The following is a 14637-nucleotide window of genomic DNA, read 5'->3' as shown; positions in this document are numbered from 1 at the left end:
CTTTTGCTGAAAACAGGAATACCATTCTTTCAGTCTGTGGGCCCAAATGCACAGTACAGTACTGCTTCCTTTCCTAAAACTACTCTTTGAAGGAGATTCCCCTTTTGATAAAGACCTTGCAAGCCCTGGGGTAATGGCTGGCCTCTCTGTTTGTCTACATGACACATGATGTCCAAAAGGCATAATTCAATGTGACAGATATTATCAGCTGCAGGAAGAGGCATAGTGCATCCCTAATAGAGCTGGCACCAGAGCAAGCAGCCCCAAACAGGATGAGAGGAAGAGGGAGAGAGAAGAGAGCACCCCATCCACTCAAAACAGCAGGAGAAAAGCATAGCAATTTTTCACTCTCCCTACTCTCTGTTCTGAATGAATCTGAGGGCAAATAATGCATAGGGTCTGCTTCTGGCACAGCTCTGACGGGAGGAAGCTTCCAATAGGACTCCTCCTTTCTCCAGGGACCTACACTTGATCTCCACATGTCCAGTGTCCTCACACCACTTGTGAAAGTCTTCAAAAATTATCCAAAAAATAGATCATTCAGATAAAGATATAATTGGCTCAAAGTGCTACCACCCTGTGCTGTATATTCATTTTCAGAAAAGAATCTGGAAAGAGAGGTGCTTAACTTTTGGAATATATTGATAACTTTGGGATTTCCAGATATTGAGAGAGGAAGGGGAGTAGAAGGATTCAGATGATCTTCCATTCACCATACTGATCTGTTGTACTAAGATGCTAAGAACAGCTATGGTTTCCAAACCAGTAGAAGGGTTCTTTGCCATAAAACTCAGGTAACTGTCATGTGTAAATAAATCAATTTGTATTCCCAAATCAGTATTTTAAAAGTATCTCAAAGAAACACCAGTCCAGGAGAATTTCAAGATGGCAGAATAAAGGAGGTCACTTTCCTTGCTGTTCTATGGAGTGAAACCAAGAAAGTAAACAGGCAGTTTCTCAGGAAGGCGGGTGAACAACAACAAAAAAAAAGCAGGAGGATTTTACCGGAATGTAAAACTGGGCTTTCAAAATAGATCAGGGATTCAAGAGGTTGGATGTAATAAAACAAGGAAGAAATCCCCAGTAGCACAGCCAGAAGCACTAGCCAGTGGAGTCCCTCCAGGATTACAGTGGAGGATAAGGGAATGAAAGGAAACCACATTTTGGGGAAGCCCAAGGCGTGTCTGGGTGTGGAGTGTTTAGAGATCAAGGACATTGCCCCGCAAACCAGAAAGACATGCTGCATAATATCCATTTGAGGGGAAAGAAGCTGCCACCTCTTCATGCAGCTTGCAGAGGACAAAGGAAGGAATCATTTTGCAGCTGCCATGTGGGGGCCAGCAGCTGAGGGAGCTGATTCCCGGAAAACTCAAGTTTGGCCAAAAATTCAAGTCCACACACTGCATGACATAGTGTGTGCTTAAGTGACCAGGAGAAAATCAAACGTAGAGAGAGGTTTACACAAGAGACAACTGGTCGCAGAAACCCACCCAGCTCTACCCTCCCTCTTCAATCCAACTGCTAGTAGGAACGGCTGGGAGATGTGCATCTGGCCCAGAACTCAGAAGGGCAGGGGCGGAATAGATTGGCAACTGAACCTGAGACCAGGAAACATGGGGACTGAAGGTTACATAGGGGACTAAGAATTGGGTCCCTCACCACATGAGTAGAACCCAGGGAAGACCCCCACAGTCTTCCAGTGTGGACCAGCAAGTACTGGGCACTGAAGGTGTGCTGATTTAAAATGTCCAGACCAATTGGCATTCACCAAAGAGCCTGGAGCCCACCTAAGCCTAAACCCTGCCTCCAGGAATTCCACCTATGGGATTAGCTCTCTAACTCTAGCAGTCCAGAGGGTGGAGCATCACACTCCAGATGACCCCACCTAAAACTGTAGAGAAGAGAAACAGAATCTTTTGAACTCCAACAGAAAGAATTCTTTAACTTTTCATCAAGATCTTTTTAAAAAAATTATTTTTCTCTAATTGTGATCTTAATGATAAATGGATATTTATAAATATTTATATTTTTTCTCATGTCTAGCATATTTGAAGCCAGTTATTTTTCATGGATTGGTTTTTTGTGAACTAGGATGTTGATTAATATATTTTAGATTTGTTTTGTATTCTTTTATTTTTATTTTTTAAAATTTTTACTTTATATATACATTTTGTTCTCCTACCTGTTTCCCTTGATTCTCTCCTTTCTTCTGCTCATAGCCAATCTCTATTGTCTTTCACTCTTCCTTTAAGTTTTTACTTCTATCTTCTGTCCTCCTCCCTCATAATCATCACATCCTATATATCACTTCTGTTATCTCCCACCATTTCAAATTATAAACCCTTTTGCAAACTTGCTATTTTTATTGCAGACAATAACTGATCATATCATTTCTGTTTATTATGATAATTATCATTGTAGATGTCATAGTAGAAATTATTTGGTAAAATGCTGTATATTGTTTGCATTGGTTGTTGTTATTACTTGTCTCCCCCGAAATGGAAACCTTCAGGGACACCGTAAGTCCACAGGGTAGAAACTCTACTGCCTCAGATCCATACTGCTAGATGGGTAGACACACAAACAACATGAAAAGGCAAGGAAACAAATCACCCCAAACAAACCAAGTATTCCAATAACAGAATCTATTGACACTACAGTGGAAGAGAAGGAGTTTAGAATGTACATAGTTAAACTGATCTGTGAAGTAAAGGATGGTGTAAGAAATAAAATCAGAGAGAAAATACAGGAAGTGAAACATCACTTCAATAAAGAGGCAGAGATTCTGAAAAAAAAATAATAAGTAGAAATCCTTAAAATGAAGGAAACAATAAACCAATAGAAAAAGACAATAGAAAGCATCACCAACAAACTAGAACACTTGGAAGGCAGAACCTCAGGCAATGAAGGCAAAATATATAATCTTGAAAACAGAGTTGACCATGGAGAGAAGGTGTTAAGAAACCATGATCAGAACTTCCAAGAACTATGGGGTAACATGAAAAGACCAAATTTAAGATTAATCAGGATAGATGAAGGTGCAGAGATACAAACTAAAGAAATGCACAATCAATTTCCCAAACCTAAAAAATGAAATGAAAAATCAAATGCTTACAAGGGGCTGGGGCTGTAGCTCAGCAGCAGAGCATTTGCCTAGCATGCATGAAGTACCACATAAAAATAAACAAACAAAATAAAGGCATTCTGTCTATCTACAACTTAAAAAAAAAACTTTTTTTTCAAAAAGAAGCTTACAGGACCCCAAATGTACAAAATTACAACAGACCCACACCAAGGCATATTATAATTAAAAAGCCTAACGTACCGAATAAGAATAGAATTTTAAAGACTGTGAGAGAAAAATATCAGATTATGTATAGGGGGAAATCAATTCAAATCTCAGCTGAGTTCTCAACCCAGACCCTCAAAGACAGGAGGTCCTGGAATAACATATAGCAAGCTCTGAAAGAAAATGGATGCCAACCAAAAATACTACATCCAGCAGATTTGAAGGTAAAATTAAAACCTTCCATAATAAAAAAAAGTTAAAAGAATTTGCAACTAGAAAGCCTGTACCACAGATTATTCTCAACAAAATATTCCATGAAGATGAAATGAAAAATAAAAGTGAAAAACAGCAAAGGGAGGAACTAACTAAAGGAAGAATCAAAGAAGAAAGTAATTCAAATTAAAAACTAGAAATAAACCCAAATGACTGGGAATACAAATCATATTTTAATAATAACTTTGAACATTAATGGCTTAACTCATCAATCAAAAGACACAAACTGGCAGATTGGATTAAAAAATAAGACCCAACAATATGCTGTCTCCAAGAAACTCACCTCATAGGTGAAGACATTCATAGACTGAAGGTGAAAGGATGGGAAAACACACATCACTCACAAGCAGAGATTTCTATCTTTGCATCAGATAAAGTGGACTTTAAGCCAAAGTTAATCAGAAGGAACAAAGAAGGCCATTTCATACTGCGTACGGGAATTATACATCAACAAGACATAACACTGCTAAGTATTTATGTCCAAAACCATGGAGCATCTACAGACATCAAACAAACCCTTCTCACTCTCAAGAATCAAATAGACAACAACACAATAATAATGGGTAACTTTAACATGCCTCTGTCACCACTGGATAGATCCTCCAAACAAAAGCTAAACAAAAAAGCTATAGAAGTAAAAAATATAATTGATAATTTAAACTTAATAGACACATACAGAATATTTCATCCATCAATTACTGAATACACTTTCTTCTCAGCAGCACACGGATCCTTCTCTAATGTAGACCATGTTACCTAAGCTAGCACATATGTTGGCATACAATTGTAATATTACCTTAATATATTTTTAATATCTGTGGGATTATTTTGATTTATAATAACACCACTTATACTTATAAATGTGCCATTTAATTTTGAAATAGTTGACATGTGGGGGTGGGATTCTATATATCTTAAGGTGATTGATTTCTAATATAATAAATCATACAGGAAACACAGTCTGCATAATTTCAAATTTTAAATAAAAGTAATAGAAATGTTTTTTATATTGATTGTGTTGGTTTCATGCACATCAAAACTGGTCAAATTGCATACTTCAAATATGTGCATTTTATTGTACTTCAATTTTATCTCAATAAAGCTATGGGGGGAAAAATAGTCAAAAATAAATAAATAAATAAGAAACACCAGTCCATTGCATATACTGTAGACTTCTTAGTGATCAAGAATGCATATTAAAAGTTATCAGAAACTCTCTAGTAAAGAATCTTCTTTAACTTTTAGACTAAATGTTCCTTAAATTTCTTGGGCTTTAACATTTTTCCCTAAACACTAAGAATTAGCATAGCAGGGAACCATTAGGTATCCTGTGGTACGAACTTTGATTAATTCTACATTAAGTTTTTAGAAATCAAATCCTATTTACCTATGATTTATATCATCATTTCAGAAAGTTGTCTCTCTTTTTTTGTTTTGGTTCTAATATTTTAGCTTGAAGTTTAATTTCTAAATCAAGGTCACAGTTTATTAAAAGGCCTTACCAAAAAATGAGAAGAATGTTTGGCGAGTTATTTAGCAAAATGCAGCTTCCTGAAGAAAGGGAATAACATGGTACTCAAGATTACCTTTTGTGCACTCAATCACTCATTCATTCATTCACTCATTCAACTATTTATTACCAGAACCAGAATGATGCAACGGAGAAAAATTCACTGAGGATGCGATGAGTCCTGTGACAGAGATAAGAATAAAAAAAGACTATTTCTCTCCTCTCTGGTAAGAGGTGAGGAAGTAGACAGGTCAAAAAATCACAGCAAAGCTGATAATGGAAATCAGGATTTCTGGTTGCAAGTGACAGAAACCCAACACTGCCGCCTAGCTTAAGCAAAAGAGAGAATGCATTGGCTCATTACTTGAACTCAAATGTGGAACTGACCTCAGATATGATCAATTCCTGGGGTCAAAGGACATTATCAAGATTCCTTGTCACCATGCTTTTCATCTGTATTGTCATCCCCAGAGCTTCAGTCATTGCCAGTGTAGACAGGCTTTTTCCATGATACAAGGAGAACAGCAGACCCCAATTTATTTCAAATTCTTTCAGCAACATGATCAAAAAAGACAAAGCCTCTTCTCCACCTCTTTCTCGGTCCATCAGTTGCAGAGAAGTATTCTTGAGTCCCAGACTAGTCATCACATTCTAATCCACACTCAATCCCAGGACCAGACCCAGGTGCTTAGGCGCCGGAGCCCCAGGTTCCTCTCCCACAAGAACTCCAGGGTGGCATTGGAGGTGATATAATTGTTCACATCTCTGGTTTCTTACTGTGTAGGCAGTAAAATGGAGATGAAATTTCCCAAGCAAGAAACAGAAAATTTGCATGAAATTTCAGAGTGTAACTTTTAGGGGTCATCTTTTTAGTTCTCCTTGCTTGGATTTGGATTTTCTTGCAGGTAGCAAGGTAATCAGCTCAAAGACATAATGTATTTATCTTTTCTTACACATTTTGTTTCTTCCTTTACCCTACATTCACCTTTCCTTCCAAGAGACAAGTAAAACCACTGTTTTTAAGAGAGAAGCAATATCAGCTATAGTACAAACAGGATATGTGTTCAAGAATCAGAAAACCAGGGCTGTGGATATAGCCCAAATGGTAGAGTGCTTGCCTTTTATGCACAAGGCCCTGGGTTCAATCCCCAGTACCACAAAAAATAAATAAACCTGAAAATCTTGACTATTCTTCTTAAGAGATTATTATTATTATTATTACTATTGATTTGTTAACTTCCTCCAGTTCTTAATTGTGTGTGACACAGTATGTCTTAGTGCAACATCAAATGCTATTGAGTTTTGAACTAGGAAGGCATAAAGAAAATAATTTTATGATCTATGATAATGCTTATTCAAAAAATAAATAAATAAGTAAATTTGAATAGACTGTTACTCAAAGAAAAAAAAATTAGCAATACAACCAATTGAATAATTTTAAATATTTAAACACAACACCTGCATGTTTCTTTAACAATGCAACAAAATACTTAGGCTTCGTTCGAAATTCTTCATAAGGATTCTTGAACTTTGTCTTCCTAAGGCAAATTCAGTTTAGCGTTCCTGCAACTGTGCTCTGGGAACCCTATACATCAAAATCACATGGAGGAGCTTATTAAAGTGCAAATACATTGGCATATCTATTGAATTAGAATCTTTTGGGGGAAGTCCCAGGAATCTTGTTTAAACTTTGTAAATGACACTTCTGCACCCTAATACATGAACTCTCTTCTAAAACTTTGGGAGTTTAATTAGGATTTCTGGTTGTAGTGTCAGATATTTTCATTTCTTTAAGATGGGATAAACTTCTTGTGAATTCCATGAACTTCATTTTGTTAGGAAAATGTAATTAGCAATCCTATGGGTCATGCTGTTTTGAAGTTCTGTCACAATAGTAGCTATAGGCATAGTTATACAAAACAGAAGTCCTTCAGATTTAAAAATACTCTAAGTAGGTCACATATTAATGAGTAGGAAAGGTAAATTCCATTATAACAAATATATAACAAGCAATTCAATGTGATATTCTTATAATGGGTACACTGCAAGAATTGACTGGTGATATTTAAGATCCAACTGAAATTAATCATAGCAAAATTTAACAAAACTCATTATAATTGTAAACTTTCTTCCACATGAACAACCTCACCTCTTTATAAACAGAATTTTACATAAGGCAAGCTACAAGGAGTTAATATACACACCCCAACTTCTCCCCTCAACAATATGGCAGGAGCTGCAAAGTCCAAAGACCCTGTCTCTAAATAAAAAGCAAATGAGTCTTACGGATTATGAAACCATCCCCTCCTACAAATAAAGAAACCAAAGATCAAATCACATGGCTGATGACAGAGCAAGATAAAAAATCCAAAAGTCCTGATTTCCCAGTCCGTCTCCAACCAGAGTGCATAATTAAATAATTCCTCCTGAAATAGCCACTGTTCTCAAATATGCAATAGTAGTTGAAAGCAAGCATTTTATATAAACACAACAAATAAGTTATGGAGTAAAAAGAAAACACCACATAAAACATGAGACTTAAAATAAATTCCATTCAGCTACCTTGAATTACTCATTGCTACTTTCTTGTAATTCAGGCCCACAGTACAATCATTTGAAAAGTCCAGTACTACCTCAACCTCCCTATCAAAATCTGACAAAGCTAAAACAGAAGAGACAATGTGACCCCAAAATAGTCATGGTTGAGGTTTATGCAGATAGATGCAGTATGGTTGAGAAGAAACCAAGCAATGTTAAGTTCTTCACATAATTTAAGCATCTGCTATAGACCTGAGCTTGGGTTTCATTTATTTATTCTATTTCTCAATAGTTAAACATGGAACACCTACTAGGAACTAGAAGCTGTGACATGCTCTTGATGTACCAAAAAAAAAAAAAAATCAATTGACAGGAAAGCAAAATTCTACCCAAAATTACAGTGTATTGTATTACAGAAGAACTACTAAGCTATGTTGAGTCAGAAAAGTCACACAATGGAAATGACATTGGTTGTGTCTAGAAGTACAACCAGGAGTCTATCTGATGGAATAATGGGAAAGGGGAAAAAAATCATTTCAAATATTGAGAACAACATATGCAAGGTATGAAAAGTATAAGGAGTAATCAGATAAGCAGTTGGAAAGGGAGATACAGAGAAGACCTTATTATAGACAAAAGCATTGATTCTAGCTGGGCACAGTGGTGCACGCCTATAATCCTAGTAGCACGGGAGGCTGAGTCAGGAGAGTTGTCAATTCAAAGCCAGCCTCAGCAATGATGAGGTGCTTAGCAGCTCAGTGAGACCCTGTCTCTAAATAAAATTCAAAATAAGTCTGGGGATGTGACTCAGTGGACAAGTGCCCCTGAATTTAATCCCCAATACCCTCCTACCAAAAAAAGCATTGATTCTGTGCCATTAAGCACAATGTGGCCAAAGCCAAATTATTTTCTAAAACAATAATAATCTACCATCCTTGGCCAAGAGACTGGTGACTGAAGGAGAGTATCTTTGAGAATCAGCTTCAGAAATAAATCTATTTTTATGTTTCCTTTCTTGAGAGCTTTAGACACCCTCCCAGCTCTGAAAGTCCACTTCTTCAAGCAAGACTTCTAGGATTTCTAGAGTCCAAACAAAATCCTTGGAAGAAAAAAACACTTAATGATCAAATTAGAGGCAAAATTATACATCCCATGGTTACCATAAAATCTGATCTCTTTTCAAAGCCCCTTGGTATGTAAACTGTATAGCAGTATTTTTGCATTGATGAGAGACAGTGGATGATATAGCTAAGAGTCAAACAGGATTTCTCTATTTATAAGTTGTGTTTTCTTTTTCTTTTTTCCCTCCCCTCTCCCCCAGGGAAGTCACATATCTCTTGGGACACCATTTGTCTTACAGTAAAAGCCCTGCTAGTTTGGCATGAAGCTCAGGCATGATGCAACGCAGGGCACCTGTCATAGGGTCTATATTGGGCCTTCCACTGGGGCAACTGAGTTATGTGAGGACTTACCATATAGAAGCCATAAGGAATATAAAAATAAATCTGAGTTGAATTTTGCTCTCATGGAACTCACAATCTCTAGGGGAGGTCACAAATAGCTATCCTGTAAGGAGAGCAGTTACAGAGGAATCACTGGGGAAGCTGGGAAGAGAGAGAACTTGCAGTATGAAGGGACTTGGTCGGAGAAAAGGAACTAGGATCTGGCGTTGAGCCTGAAGACAGGAGAAGCTTCTGAGAAGGCACTTTGACTCCTTCCATGTGTTTGCAAGTATCCATCTGACCCTCTCACGGATGAAATAAGGAAGTGCCACAGATCACCCAACTTCACTACTGCAGTTCTGCAGCAGAGCAGAATTGAGAACTCCCCACTCTTCATCCAAAGCATTCGCCACCTCTGCCTCCTAAATCTGGGACCATTTGCAGGTGTCGAGGACAGGACTCGTTAGGGAAAGCAGCAGAAAGACTGTGATGGGGCAGTTGACCAAGGTTCCAGGACCGGGAGAAGGGACTCAGCTGGGGCGCTGTGAAAGGGGAGAGCAGGGGCGGGCCAGGGGACGGTGGGTGGGAGGGCAGACCGAAGGGCGGGCAGCGGGCGCGGGCCGCCCTCGGGCTGGGGGCTGTCCAGGACACTGGCCCAGGCTCGGGAGCCGGCACTCAGGCTCGCTGGCCATGGGGCAGCGGTCCCCAGCGCAGCGGCTGCTGCTGGCGCTGCTGCTGCTGCTGCTGGTGTTACCGCCGCTGTCCCGAGCGCTGCGCGGGGCGCGCTGCCCGGAGCCCTGCAACTGCGCGCCCGACAGCGCCCTGCGCTGCCCCGGCCCACGGGCCGGCCTCACCAGACTGTGAGTACACCGCGCTGCCCTCCCACGCGGGACCCTCGCTCACTCCAGGCCACCTGCCCTGCCTACTTCTTTAGCCCTCTTTGCTGAAAGCTGGGAGAAGGATGCTTCACCCTATCAAACTTCCCCTTTAGGATGATGATACTCCTAAGGTTGTCTGTCACCCAGTTCCCCTGGTAGCCCAGACCCGCACTTTCTTCATGTTTGAAACCCAGGCAGGGGGCATGGAACTGCCCAGAAGCCCCAAGAGACGTCCTGCTTTCTGCCTCTGCGAAAGCGAACATGGGTGCAAGGCTCTTTAATCAGCAGTGGTCGCCGCCAGAGAAGTCTTTGTGTGGTGTTTGAGCCTGGGCCAGCCAGGTCAGTGGGCTCTGCCACCCTATGGTGCCAGAATGGAGTGCTCAGACCCTAGGGCCAGGGTGACCTGATTTACCAACAAGGATGCTGGCGGGCCTACTCCTCTACCTGCATCCTGGTGAGCATACAAGTCCCTGCCTTGGCCCTGCCCCCAGATATTCTTGCACTTCAGTCTAGTAAGCTAAGCAATGAAAGGCCTTGTGTCTAGTTCCTAGTATGCCCCCACCTTCACACCCACAGACATGATTAAGGGAATGTGTGTATCAGCAAGCAGGTGCAGGAGGCTGTTTGTTGAAGTCATACAGTAAATAGGAGGAGGGGACCATCAGGTCTCCTTTCTTCCATTTAGAAAAAGGTTCCACATATTACATGATTCTATTTAATATGAATAACTGGATAGACTGAAAGTAGATCACAAGTTCCTAGGGGTTGAGCAAGTTGGGAGGCAAGCGTTACTGCTAACAGGTGTGGGGTTTGGGATGAGGGAAAATATCTAAAATTAGATGGTGGCAATGGTTGTACATGAACATACTAAAAATCTTGATATTGTACACTTTAAATGGGTGAATTTTATCTTACATGACTTACATCCCAATAAAACTGTTAGGAAAGAAATGTTGGGGGTTGTATCCAAAACACACCTGGCCAGGAGGTCTTCAATATGTTTTAATTACTTGAAACAATTGGATTCTATGTTGGGGATGGAAAGAGACCACCCCCATCTTCTTTGGACCCCAGCTGCCTGTCAGGGGTCTGTTCATGGAGGAATTCACTCTCTCCTCAGGGCTGGACTTTTCCCTGTGGAAGAATTAATGGCCTTCTGGGAATAGTTGTGGTTGAGAGAAACAGTTTAAGGGTTGAGGGGTTTATATTAATTAGTTTCCATTAATTATCTTGTCAGCTCCATTCCCTGAAGGTGATGACCATGCTGATAGAATTTGTTTCAATCAATCAACAAATCCATGGAACCTGCCTTCCAAGTTCCAGCCCTTGCCCTTCCGTGATAATCCTCCTGTGTTTCTCTTATGAATGATTGTGCCACTAATAGCAGTTTTCACTTGCTCAGTGCTTACACAGATTAGAAGAAACCATGATCCAGAGAGATAGAATAACTTGCTCAAGGTCCCATAACTATTGAATCGCAAAGATAGCACTTTATCTATTAAATATCTTTTTATATCTATCTTTGTAAGAAAATTACCTCTTCCTTAATTAAAAAATACTCCCAATTTCTCCAAGTTTGGTACTGGGTGGAGAAACCCCTGTAGCAGGGGAGAGGTAAGGAATGGGTGAGACAAATCCTAGCTCACTTGGGATTCAACTTTTCACTGAGATCTCACAAAGCTCCCCCACAGTGCTGCCATAATTATGCTGGCCTCAGGAGGGGACCTTTTCCCTGAAAAAAAGCTGAAGAAAAAACAAAAAACCAAAATACTCTATCTCATTGTCCCACAGCATGGTTGGAAAAAGCCTAGAACTAGAAGCCATTAAAAGATTTTGTGAGTGTGTGTGTGTGTGTGTGTGTTTGTGTGTGTGCGCGCACGCATATTAAAGCCAGGGTCTCAAACATATTAGGCAAGCACTCTACCACTGACCTACATCCCCAACTCAACTTTTATTTCTGAACCATATTTTTTTGCGTTTATGGAGATTGAACTCAGGGACTGGCATATGCTAGACAAATGCTGTACCTCTGAGTTACATCCTCAGTCCATCCTCAAGATTTAACAGTGCTGACTAGAGTGAGGGGTAGAAGTGGGAGACCCACACAATAAAAGGATAGCTGGCAAGTCTGGTTCTCAAACAGGAGACTGTTCTCCAGGCTCTGAAACTCTTTACCATCCACAAGGTATTCTGGAGAAAACTTCTACTTCTTCCCTCTGCGGGCCCCATCTTAGCATCCACCCCTGCCTCCCAACATCCTCTCCAAGATATTGAGAGCCTTGAACCAAACATGATAACTTTCACAAGGTCATGTTTCCTGTGGGCCAGATGACTGAGCGGTAACCTTGTCTTTCAGGTGAGAATCCAATAGAGGCAGAGCCTATGTATGATAACTTTTGGCACAACACAGTGACTCCAACATCCATATGACAAGAATAATGTGTATGAAGCAACAGGAAGGTTGTTATTCAATGTTTCTCAAAGTGTGATCTGGACCAGCAGCATGAGCACCCAGGAAATGTTAGACCTGTGTTCTCAGGACCCACTCCAATGAACTGAATCTGAAACAGTGGAGGTGGCACCTAGTAGTTTGCACTTTGGCAACTCCCCTGGGTGATTCTGATGTGTGCTCAAGTCTGAAAAACAGGGCATTGTTTTTTTGTTTGGTTGTGTTTTTTTTGTTGTTGTTGTTCTTTTTGTTCTTTTTTTTTTTTTTTAACCCAGGGGCACTTAATCACTGAGCCACATCCCCAGCCCTCTGTATTTTTTTTATTTTGAGACAGGGTGTTGCTAAGTTGCTAGACTGGCCTTGAACTGTGATCCTCCTGCCTCAGCCTCCCAAATTGCTGGGATTACAGGCATGTGCTACCATGCCCAGGCATTGTTCTTCATAGATATAATCCTCCTGGAGAGCAAGAAGTATATTTTAAACTCCTAAAGCCATACACTTTCCTTCCCCATCTTCCCCCTACCCACCATATACACAACACCCACTTATTGCAAAAAGGCAATAAAATTAAAATCTTAAAATCAGAGAGAGATAAAAAAATAAGCAAAATGAAGGAAAGTTTGTTTTATTAAAAGAGGAATAGAGGAAGGAATCCATGGAAAAGGATAGACTGAAGGTATAAGGGATGAGGAAAGAGTCATATTTATTGGAGGAAGATCTCAACAAGGAAAGAGGGAAGCGGCAGTTTAATAAGATAAGGGAGGAGTTGATTTTGAGAGAGCAGGGATAGCTCTATGTCCTGAGGAATGGAGATAGATGTCCAAGGATAACTCAGTGTTACTGCTGAGGACAGGAAAAGTGGGCAGGCTCATGCTGACATCCCTTGTTCTTGATGATGACTGAATGAAACAGTAAGTAATCATTATAAGATTAAAAAATGTTGTGAATAACAAGTTTTCAGGAGTTCATAAAATGAAGAGAGCTGAAATTATGAGAAGACTGCAGTCTTGCACTAACTTATCCATAGGGCTTGGCTCTGCAGAAAGAAGGGGAGCACCCCAGACTCTGGGGGTTGGGGGAAGCAAGTACCTCAGAGCACACTGAAATTCATCAGCATCCATCAGTAGATGATCGTTTATGCATCAGTCATTTCAGGTCTTGATAACTCTACTTTCTAAGACCTTCATCTAGAGTTCACTATTTGTTTTAAAAAGTAGAAGAAACAAGTGCAGGAATTATAATTGCTTGTCACTGATGAGCCCACTGCTTGAAAATTTTGAAAATGGCACTACTCAAATTGTTCATCTCTTTCCTCACCTTCCTTATTTTATTAACAACATAGGTATTTAAAATCTAAAATATGATACAAGAAATAGCCCATATTTTCACTTGTTCTAATTGATTTTAAATTTTTTCCTTTCCTTTCTCTTTCTTATTAGTTCCAGGCAAATGGAAAGAAGGGGGTGAAAATCTCACCTTGCACATGGTTATATAAAGATCTTTGTCTCTATGACAACAGAAAGGTTGATCTGCTTGATATGGAAACAGCTTCTGAAAAAATCTGTTAGTAAGAAAATGCTAATAATAATTGTGGCAATTTATTTTTGAATGTTGTGCCTGCTAAACAGAGACGAAACTTTTAAACTATATTGTAAGATACAATCCAAAGACTCTGGAAGGATAAAAAGTATGTATCCACCAGTCCAGTGTCCCTCTTCTTTCCTGAGTGTCTTCCTCTTCCTTGGAAGTCAGGGTCCCAAACAGTACTTCAGGCTGTAGAGGTAGGCACATATGGAGGTGGTGGCTTCTGTCCTTGAAGTGGCAACACACCCCAAGAAACTAGTCTAGGTGGGAAAAGAGAAGACAAGGCTGTAAGGTTTTAGAGAATAGGTTAGTCACTATAGCATGAAGTCCCCAAGGGATGACTTCTTGGGCCAAGTATGAAGAAGATAAACCTTGAAAGAAAGAAGGGAAGAAGAGTCACACAGAAGAGTCCTTGCTGGGGGCTGGGGTTGTGGCTCAGTGGTAGAGTGCTTGCCTAGCATGTGTGAGGCACTGGGTTAGATCCTCAGCACCACATAAAAATAAATAAATAAAATAAAACTATTGTGTCCATCTACAACTAAAAAAAAAATTTTTTTTTTAAAGTCCTTGCTGAAAACCAAAGGAAAAGGCTGAGTGGACTCTTCCCTCTTCATGCTTCCCCCAGGTTCTCTGGGGGGAACTTTTTTTTTTTAAGGGAAGATAAAAAGCCATCA

General features: G+C 40.0%; 1 protein-coding gene across 1 annotated transcript in view; it reads left to right on the top strand.

The window, feature by feature from the left end:
* The first annotated feature begins 9742 nt into the window (after positions 1–9742).
* Positions 9743–14637, top strand: part of Lhcgr (luteinizing hormone/choriogonadotropin receptor) — a 57837-nt gene continuing 52942 nt past the window's right edge. Inside the window, 1 exon segment of the mRNA XM_027934329.2 lies at positions 9743–9912. Within this exon segment, the coding sequence (XP_027790130.2) occupies positions 9743–9912 (170 nt within the window).

The sequence above is a fragment of the Marmota flaviventris genome, chromosome 14, assembly GCF_047511675.1.
Source record: "Marmota flaviventris isolate mMarFla1 chromosome 14, mMarFla1.hap1, whole genome shotgun sequence".
Lineage (NCBI taxonomy): Eukaryota > Metazoa > Chordata > Mammalia > Rodentia > Sciuridae > Marmota > Marmota flaviventris.
The sequence above is the reverse complement of the archived record's forward strand: the minus strand, read 5'-3'. Positions and strand labels throughout refer to the sequence as shown.